Here is a 10,671-nt window from a genome sequence, read left to right as displayed (position 1 = left end):
TGTGTCACGCGGCTGTTATCAACAATAACATGAAACACACCATTTGTATCTCACGGCAGCCAACGTGTTAAAGTAAACAATTATGGACATGCGTTATATAAAAAAATAAAACTGCATTAATTAAAACAAAGATTTAAAAATTAATTTTTGAATTTTTTAGTCGTTTTTAGATTAATTAGTATTTACAAAAAAGATTTTAATCAAAGTTAATGAATATACACTCCCATTATTCATAATTATTCTTCTTTTTTCAATTAAAAAAGTGTGCAAAGGTAAGTTTATTTATAGAATTGAAAGTGTGCTAAAATTTTTTGTGTTATTGTGCTCTCACTAGGAAGAACTAGAGTAGATTCTAATTTTCGTACTGGAATAGTAGGTACTAATAGCGATAAATGTATAATACTTAGTTAATCATATCGCCCATAATTACTCCCAGAGGAGGGATGTATTTATTTGCTTTATCAATTACCAAAAAGCTTTTGACAATGTAAGACATGATGTGTTAATACAGTCGTTAAGAGAGATTGGTCTTGATGAAAAAGATATGAGGATGATCCAAAAGTTGTACCTACTGGAATCAAAACGCAGAATTAATTATCTTTAACGATGTATATACAGAACAAGTAGAAATAAGTAAGGGCGTGAGACAGGGCTGCATCCTCATCCTTCTGCTGTTTAACATTCATGTAGAAAAGATTTTTCAACTTACACAGTTCCCATAAACAATTTGAGAGATGCTGATGATACATTTATGATTATAGATAACAAAGATAAATTATAATTAATAGTAAATAATATTAATAAAGTGGGAGATAAATACAGTAAAGCACGACAAGCTGATGGAGATACTAACCAATATTGGAATAAACACCTGTGATTTAAGAATTATCAGCAATCTGTACTGGAATCAAACATCAAGTTATTCAAATGTCATGATTTATCATTGCCCATAAAAGTTAGGTTACTGCGACGTTATATCTTTCCTATACTGTTGTATGGAGTTGAGTCGTGGACTCTCACAGACGTCACCTGCAAGAAAATTGAGGCTTTTGAGATGTGGCTTTATCGTCGAATCCTGAAGGTATCTTATACCGATCACGTTACTAATAAGGGTGCTTTGCTGAGAATGCAAAAAGAAAAAGAGCTGTTAAACACAATAAAAGCAGCCAAAATCGAATACCTTGGCCACATCATGAGAAACGGCGAAAGATATGGACTACTGCAACTAATCTTGCAAGGAAAAGTAGAGGGAAAACGAGGACCAGGAAGGCAAAGGATTTCCTGGATAAAGAATCTAAGCACATGGTTCAACACAACAACCACAAGTCTTTTTAGAGCAGCAGTGTGCAAAGTACAGATTGCCATGATGGTCGCCAACATCCGAAACGGATAGGCACTACAAGAAGAAGAAGAAGGAGAGAAATATGGTCTCAACATTATTAATGATAACCAGCAAACAATCGAAAGTGCGAATTGCCATGATAGTTGGCGACCTTCTTAAAGGAGATGGCACATGAAGAAGAACGGATATATATTATACTTGACAGCTGCAAAGGAGCATGGATTACACCCATCCATAAAAATTGGGATACTGTAGATTGAAAGAACTACTATACTTTATTTCGCGTTAAGAATAGAACGTTACGCTTATGGAGATCCATCAGTGTTGGCAAACCTCTCGGGCACGGGTGGCTACTCGACTGCCGATATATGATTCATTTTAATCAGTACGGAAAGGCATCGGCGCGCTTCTATCGTTCATAAGACATGCATGGGACTATCTTCGCATCCACCACATATTATACACTTTAACCCAAGTAGATGAAAAAAGAATGGCTAGGGATATTTCAACGCATCTGTTATTTGTGGACTTGACGAAAGCTTATGATACAATACTTCTATGTAGACTATATAAAGTACTGGATATCTGGATAATCTATCAATATTACACTTGTAACAGCAATACAACGATTCTACAATGATTTTCGATCAAAAATAAAGATTAGTAACCAGTTCTCCAATAATTTTGCAGTCTCTCCTCTCTAATCTCCAACATACTTCAAAATTTACTTTACTGAGGAACTGAATTAATGGAGGACATCATGCTCTGGAATGAGTAGGTACACCATTAAAAGATGAGACAACCTCATATACCTACGCTTTATTTCGCGGATGGTCAAGAGCCATCACACAAAACCAGGAACCAGGCAGTTAGGAAGGAACCAGGAAGATTATCCTTTTGAAATATTTTATTTGGGAGATCCGCATAGTTTTAACAGTGAAAATAATAATAAAATATTAAGTTTACCTTTCAATAGAGTATTTTATTTTCTAGTAGATACAAAAATAATACACTGGTATTTTCATTTTGTAGTTAAGTGAGTATATAAAGAAGTATAACAACCATTCTGTATCATAATTGAGTAAAAAAACATAAAACAAATACAACTGACAAAATTATCTCGTGAGAAACACTTAATAGTTTCATTTTACAAAACAAAAATGATCTTATTACGTTACAAGAGATGATACCACTACACTACACTATTCTAAAACGTCATAATTTTGCCAGTTTCATTTTAAAAAAATTTCATTTGTAAAAAAATACCTATTACGTCATACTTTGGTCTGACCCACTGACTATTAAAGCTCCAAAATTTGTTACACACATTAAAAAGAAACGTCACAAGCACCATTTAGTTCTTAAAGTACATACACAGAATTACAGGGCTATAAACTTGATAGCGTTAAATGAAATAATCTTATTTGGTTTATAATTATTTGGATACATTTAAACGTAAGTAAATTATGGAGCTCACATGCATTGAAGAATTATTGAAGCTATTGTAGGGATACTGTGTATAGTATCTGGCATATTTTTTTAATAGTAACATTTTTTTGCGCGGAATATTAAATGAGTAGTTATGCAAGAAATAGAGGTTCATTTGCGAAGTTTTAGTCACTGAAGCTCTGAACATTGGTGTCAGAAGCGGGATCAATCTTATACGACTGTCGTAACACTTATGCGGGGGCAGTATTTAAAAAGACTTACATCTGCCACTGTTCATTGCTACAGTTAACCAGTGGCGGATCTATGGTACGCACGCACTTGACTGAATCAGCCGGCAACCGGTTTGTGTATTCACTTGATCAGGCCACACTTTAGGAAACACTAGGAAAACATAAATGCAATGCGTAATGTATCAGCACGCTGACCACCTGACAACCAGACGTTTACTGGAATGAACCTTCCATTTTGGTTTCAGGCACATGATGTCGATGAGTGATGATTTTTAATCGTTTAAAGTGTGATTAGAGTAGTTAACAACAAAGGTCCAGGCTAATCCTTGTACATGGGATGAGAGAGTAAAGGACCATTCTAGTAGAAGTATTGTTGACGCCTTTTTGACAAAATAAAATAAAAGGTGGGCGGATTCATTCTGAAATATTCTAAAAACCGGTTTTCGTCAGAAAGTAATTGCGGAAAAGGGTGATTGTATTCCCCCTAAATATGTCTTCATTTTTTAATTGGATGTGTCTCCCTTCTAAGTCATTTTAACTTTGTTAAAACATTGTCACTAAGCAGCAAAAGAGGTACAGCCTGTTCTCTGGTAAGTTCCATGCAGCACCGATCAGTCGACGCTCTACACTGTCGGCGAAGAAAACCGTAATGTCGTAATGGCCATATCCTACCAGGGTCAGACATTCCCCTCGAGAATCTGAATGTGACTAACCACTTTTACCTGTCTTCGTCAGCGACCAACGAAATGCAAAAACGTTTACTGAGTTGGGCTCTTTATAAAGCACCTTAGATTAATATACGCATATAGACAACATCTAAAAGTGAGCAAGAAAGTGTCATTAATGATAGCAAAAACATTAATCCCAGTTGTTCAAGATACATTCGGTTAGGCTTTGGCATTTTTCTGATATTATATTTTTCGCAGTGTTTTCTAATTGTCTCTATCTAAGATCTCTGATAGCTTTAGAGTTTTTCTTTTGTTATTCTAGTCACCTCGATAGCTCAGGTGATTGGTGGACTAATTGACATGGCTAAGATCAGAATAGCCATGATGATTGCCAACCTCCGTCGCAGAGATGGCACGTGACGAAGAAGAAGATCTCTGATAGCTTTAAGATTTTTCTTTTGTTTATTCTAGTCACCTCGATAGCTCAGGTGACTGGTGGACTAATTTACCCTTTCAGTCACCATGTTCGTTTAAACAAACATAAACTATTAAGCCCCAAAGATAGCCAATTCCCATTTTTTACGTTGAATGACCGTGATCGTCTCAACGAACATCGTCTCTGTATGTTGCACTAGGCATAATAATGTTTATGGGCGAAATTTGTTGTTTATAAATCTTTACAAAAAATCAAATATTTCAACCTCCTTTTAAATTTTCATCTTTTCCAAAGAAAACTCATGACTGAAAGTGTGAATAAGTTTATTGCATATTAATTTGATTGTAGCCAGAGAAATTGTTCAAAATGCAGTAGTTTAAAGTACAAAGTGGCTTTGAACTAGAAGAATTTTGCGACCGCCAATTAGGTAGGCTGAACGATGAATAGGATAATGAAAAGTACGTCTTGCAGTTAGGTGAAGCTCACTCATTGATACCAATCTAAAGGGGCAGAAACAAACAGATATAGTTCTGTTATTTTTATTCACCTTTTATACTATTTGAACTTTGGTTTAGGCTGCTTAATTTGCTAATACACAGTAAAATTGCTATTTTCAAATTCAGATAGTAAATTCCTGGGTCTATATGGGAGAGTGTTAAAGCTAACAATATATCAAGCAAATTTCTATCATATAAGGAACTTTATTGTGCTATGCAAATGCTATTATTGACTAATATCGTTTCTAAATAACATAACAAAAAATCTGTCAGATATTATGCTCGTATAAGGTGTAGAAATATAATAAGAGACTTTTGTTGTTTTTTTTTACAGTAAAACCTGCACTAGAATTGTTTATTAGGTATAATTTTGTACAAAGAGTATAAAAATGCAAGTTTTATGAGAATTATAAGAATTATTAGAAAAATATCTTCAATGCATGTCAATGTACAATAAAATTAAGTGAACACAATTGATTATAAAGAAAATGAAAATATTTATATGAAATAAACGTTTTACCGTAAACCAATCGACCAAATATCTTTGCTCACTTATTATTCATTTAACCAGCATACTCTATCATGGTTGCAGAACATTAGAAATAACTCATTCAAGGTTTGTCTTTTTTAGATCTAAATTAGATAAATACCTAATTGTAAAATACAGACGTCTATCGATTTTTTGGGAGTTATAAAATTTAGAAATTTTCATTATCTTTCATTCGATGATGAAGATAAGTCAAGAAACTGTTCATTGCACAAATCATTATATTTGTCTTAGATAACTACTATATTTCATACGAATTAATCATTATTTTAATTAAAAAGACGTATATTTTGGCGTTTTTTCACTTTCTTCACAATTCTTTTAATTTGTATTTGTAGGACGAGTCCCAAATTTGTTCCCACAATTTCCAATTGTATAGTTAATTCCCATGAAACATAGTAGATATCATAGAATTGCTACAAGAGAATAATTTCAAAACCCTGTTGGTCTAGGTTGTCACAATATATCGTTACTATAACATTACTAAAGAATTCTGAGAAAGATAAAGTACCAAAAACAAGTTCTTATGTAGCTTAATTGCGAGCAGCGATACACAACATAAGTTTGGACAGAAAGAGACATTTCAGAATATCTTTTCAAAACTGAAGAAACGACAACTCGTCGAAAAATCTAAAGAATTTCAAGTACCTATGATAATATGCTTCATTGACTACCAGAAGACATTCGATTGTGTTAGCTAGATAAATGAGTGGTCCATTTTAATCTGTGCACTGATACACCAGGTGACACTTATTAAAAATCTCTACCAATTCAATATGGCCATAGTACGACTAAATTAGAAGTTCTCAAGTCAATTCAGAGTAGATGGAGGAGTTAGACAAGGATGTGTTCTGTCACCTGACTTATTCAATACTTATGGTTAACATGTCATGATGATGGTTTTAGAAATATGGTTCCATGGAGTAACAGTGGCTGGTAGAAAAATCCCCAATTTAAGATTTGCTGATGACACTATACTTATAGCAGCAAATGAACTAGAAATGCTACATTTCCTGCAAAGAGTTGAGTTCGAAAGCATTAAAGTTGGTCTTAAAATTAATAAAGACAATATAAAAATAATAGTGATAGACACATTCAACACTATTCAGCTGTGTAACCACTTTCAGGACTACCAGATAGTAGATAGCTATCCACTTTGGCCATTGTTAGTTTCAAGAGATAATGATGAGTATTACAAGATGTTTTCCGGTAAGACTTCTAGCCATTCCTACTCAATTCCTATGCTCACCTCCAAGAAGTCTGCCTTAAGCACATGGGTGAACCCTAGTAAACCTGAAAACCCCTACCAGAGTTGGGTAACCAGCCCCCAGTGTAAGGTAGGATCAGGACCGATGATGAAGGTAGAAATACTCCTCCAAAAAGAGGGTTTCCAGGTAAGACCAGCATTAAGAAATTACCATTTTTTAAATTATATCACATCTGAGATATTAGAGTTGGGGAAGTTTGAAAAGGCTATTGTTCGAATTTAAAGATGTTTTAGATTATTTCTAATACCCTGCAGCATTCTTATAAAATTCAAATTTCATACGAATCTTAGATTACACATATTACATATAAAATATGTAAAGGGCTTTATGAATAATGAAATAAGCTGTTCTAGATATTTAGTGTTTGGTTTATATACCAAAATCCTAACCCAAATTTCTAAACTTCTCACACAAATTTGTAGTGCAACTCGTGAGTACAATATTGCTTTTTCATTATCAGTCTAAATTCAAAATTCGGGTAAATTCCATAAAATACTTCGAATTAATAACTAATAATAAATACTAAATAAATTATCTCAACAGTAATAATATAATGAGTATCTTCAGAGAAAATAATTACATACAAAGATTTTTGTCAGTACTATACTACGCTCCAAATACTAAAAATTTAATGTTCCTACAAAATCGAAGGAGGGGAAACAAAAATGATCTCTTCCATACGACCTTTAGCTCCAATAAGTCAATATTTAATGCCAGATTTAAACCAGCATCTCAAATTAAAGAAAAAAATACGAGATCCTTTGTAAAAGGTATATTTAAAATCCCCTAAATAAGGGTTACATTAACTCACATAACATTTTCGGATTAAAAAATCCATCATCAGTGGTTGAATGTTGAACCATGTTGACCAATGTTGAAAGTTGTTGTGTTATACTACATATAAATAAAAATACTTATTGATGTTGCAAATATTCCTGGATATTACCCAGAGTTGGCCATTGAACTTCAATATGTGAGGTTTTAATCCTCAAATTCCAACCACGCGGGAAGAGTACTGCGTTGCTCTGAGTAATATACAGGAATATTTGCAACATCATTAAGTATTTTTATTAATATGTAGTTAGTGTAACACAACTTTCAACATTTGTGTTTTTACCCATAACAATTTGGTGGCTCAGGCATGCTATTTTTTGGATTTTAATAACACTGATGATGGATTTTTTAATCCAAAAATGTTATGTGATTTAATGTAACCCTTATTTAGGGGATTTTAAATATACCTTTTACAAAAGATCTCGTATTTTTGTGATTTATGGTATACAACCATCTACAGGAATTTTATTTTAAATTCTTCTTCTTTAAAATTAAAGAGTATTCTGAAATTTAACTTCCTATATTTATTACTTTTTCTCTGGATGTCTTCACTAGCAGCAAAATATCATTCTCTGTTCAAAATTTTTGATCAACAATAATGAAAACAGTATCTAGACAAAACGATACAATTTAGAAATGTATAAGAAATAAAAGCAACTAGTAAATGCCAGGTATTTAATACATGTCTTAAAAATAGATAAGCTAAGATTAGTAGGACTCTTATCAAGAACGAATAAAAAAGATCCTCTCAGACGAAGGCTAGTCGCACTGACTGTGAGAGATGTGTCAAAGTTGTGATAAAATTATGGTGATGGTGTGGTCAAATGGCAAGGGTTAACAGTGGACAGGAATAAGTAGTAAGTAACGCATACTAAGGAAAATCAAGGCTCAATAGTAATATCACTGATAATGATGATGATGCTGCCGAAAGAATTTAGAAAAGTAAAATCTTTACGATCTTTCTTCCTGTTATCTTGATAGACATATGCCTCTTTAATTTAGGCTCAATTTATTCTGTCCTATCATTTTTTCTTGGGTGTTTTCTCGTCCTTCCATTTAAAGATCTCTCTCTCCCTACTCTCCCTTTGTCACGTTTCTTCTACACGTCGACTGCATTATATTTTGCTGTTTTTAATCCTTTGGTCTTCTATACGTAGAACCTATGTGATAATGGTTAGGCGCTCCTTTATTAAAGTGGTTGACAATGGATGATAACATCTCAATCAAGTAGTTCTTTACAGCTATTATGTTTCGTTACTCAAATTGTTTTGAGTAACAAAATTGGTAGAAGAATCGTAAAATAGTGCTAGAGGGAGTAAGGGGTGAGTCATACCTTAATACAACATTGTATTTGCTTACGTTTCTGTAGTGGGAACATATTATAGAGATAGACTTTGGGTGATAACATATAGAGTAATTCACTACAACTACTATTTTCTTTTGGTCGAAGATGGACAGCTTTGTCTTTGGTTACGTTTCTGTAGGGTGGAACTCTGAAATTGGAATCTATGTAAGTGTTATTGTCTAGGCACGCCTTTTCTTAGATGTGAATGTATTGTAGAGGATCTTCTACTCCACATCTCGTTTTAATTTCCTCGTTTCTTAAGCCTTAAGAGTTGTGCAATGACAAATTAGGAAAGTATTTGTACATAAGGTTGTCAATAACACAACTACATTGCTAAAGTAAAGACGAGAATGGAAAAAACTATCTCAATATCTAAGAAGGGGCGGCTAAGAAGATGCCCCACAGTGGTCTAATACCGTGGCTGTCTTGCGAAGAAAAGCATGTAGCTAAAATGAATATTTGAAAGAGATAATTCAAGTGGCTTCATCACATTGACTGCATGCAACTTTAAAGTTAGCAGAAACCCCTAAAGACCACTGTTATAAATCTAATAACGTGTAAACTACCATAAAGATACATTAGATTCACATCATTCAAAAATGACTTCGTAGATCAATAAAAAGGAGGATTTTCATTAAAGTAATAATATTAACAATTATTGATTTGTGATGTATATTTGAGATAAATCGCATAGCTGCAAATATTCTTAGTAATAGTCACACTGAGATCATTTCCGTTTCCATAAGTAACCGAGTCTGCAGTAACATACAAAAGAATCCACAATTTTTGGAACACAGCATTACAAATAACGTCTAGTAATAAATAAACATTAAAAACTTAACAGAAACTAACATCTACTGAGCAGGAAAATACATCTAGGTACATTCAATGATGTGGGGCTGCGAAGACTCTATGACGCTGGGTCTGGTCTCTTTCCCAGTGTGAATGGAGTTCGGTGGCGCTCTCTGGTGAGCCCCGTTCTGAATTAGAGATGGAAGCGGCCTGGAAAGACCGGGATGAAGCACTGTGTGACTTACTTGCGGCTGAGAGGTGTGGATCTCGTACGGTTCCTTGGTATCTTCCGAACCATCTTTCAACTCGATGGGACCTGAGAAAAAAATAGTTATATGTTATTTATAGGTTTTGTATTTGAATGAAGTACACAATCTAATAAATTTATCTACGGAAACTATGTGATAAAAACAGATCACTACGAAATTCTTGTGGTGATGTCGAACTGTCATCAAACTGGTGTCCAGGTGGTGGTTAAGGGGAAGCCCTAATAGGACCTAGTAATGACAAGTCGGTAGGAAATAACCACCCGTGAACCAGAACACAATAAGATATGGCATCCCAAAATTTCAAAAATAAACAGTTGATCCTTTTTTTTAATTGATACAGTAATACAGCCCGAAATAAATTACGAAAAGTACTAGACACTTGAAGCTGAGTTCAGTGAATAAAGTATAAGCAAAACATTTTAGTAAATAAGTGTATTGTTATTGTTTTGTTTTCGTGACCTTTCATAAGCTTTTAGTATGATACAATTTATCCAAAAGATGGCATAACCCAGACATCCAAAGTGAAAGTTATCCTCCGACACCAAATTGTTCTATATGATCCACATAATGTTCAGAAAAAAGTCACACCATTTTGAGCGTCGGCTTTGGGGGGAAGAGGGGGAAGAAATCGGTAAATTCGTAATTTTTTACGTTTTTCGTCAATATTTCTAAAACAACGCGGCTTAGCATGATCAACCTTTTATACAAGCATAATCCTTCGAAAATGAACGGTTCTAAAGTTACGGAGGTAGTATAGTATAATTGGTCCAAAAAAAAAGGCTTAACCCAGACATCCAAAGTAAAAGTTGTCCTTTTACACCAAATTGTTCTATATGGTCCACATATTGTTCAGTAAAAAGTTACACCATTTTGAGGGTCAGGTTTGGGGGGGAGATAGGGGAGAAATCGGTAAATTAGTAGCTTTTTTACGTTTTTCGTCAATATTTCTAAAACTATGCTTTAATGTAAATAATGTTCTATAAAAGAATGTTCT

The 10,671-nt window shown here is 33.8% G+C and overlaps 1 protein-coding gene across 9 annotated transcripts in view; it reads right to left on the bottom strand.

The window, feature by feature from the left end:
• Positions 1-2,303: 2,303 nt before the first annotated feature.
• Positions 2,304-10,671, bottom strand: part of LOC114332141 (PR domain zinc finger protein 1) — a 204,395-nt gene continuing 196,027 nt past the window's right edge. For all 9 annotated transcript variants that reach the window (XM_028281881.2, XM_028281884.2, XM_028281879.2 and 6 more), the window contains one exon: positions 2,304-9,724. In XM_028281881.2, the coding sequence (XP_028137682.1) occupies positions 9,492-9,724 (233 nt within the window). In that variant the 3' untranslated portion in view covers positions 2,304-9,491. The remainder of the gene's footprint in view (positions 9,725-10,671) is intronic.

The sequence above is a fragment of the Diabrotica virgifera genome, chromosome 7 (genome assembly GCF_917563875.1).
Source record: "Diabrotica virgifera virgifera chromosome 7, PGI_DIABVI_V3a".
Taxonomy (NCBI): Eukaryota; Metazoa; Arthropoda; class Insecta; order Coleoptera; family Chrysomelidae; genus Diabrotica; species Diabrotica virgifera.
Note: the sequence above shows the minus strand (reverse complement) of the source record. Positions and strands in the feature narration are given on the sequence as shown.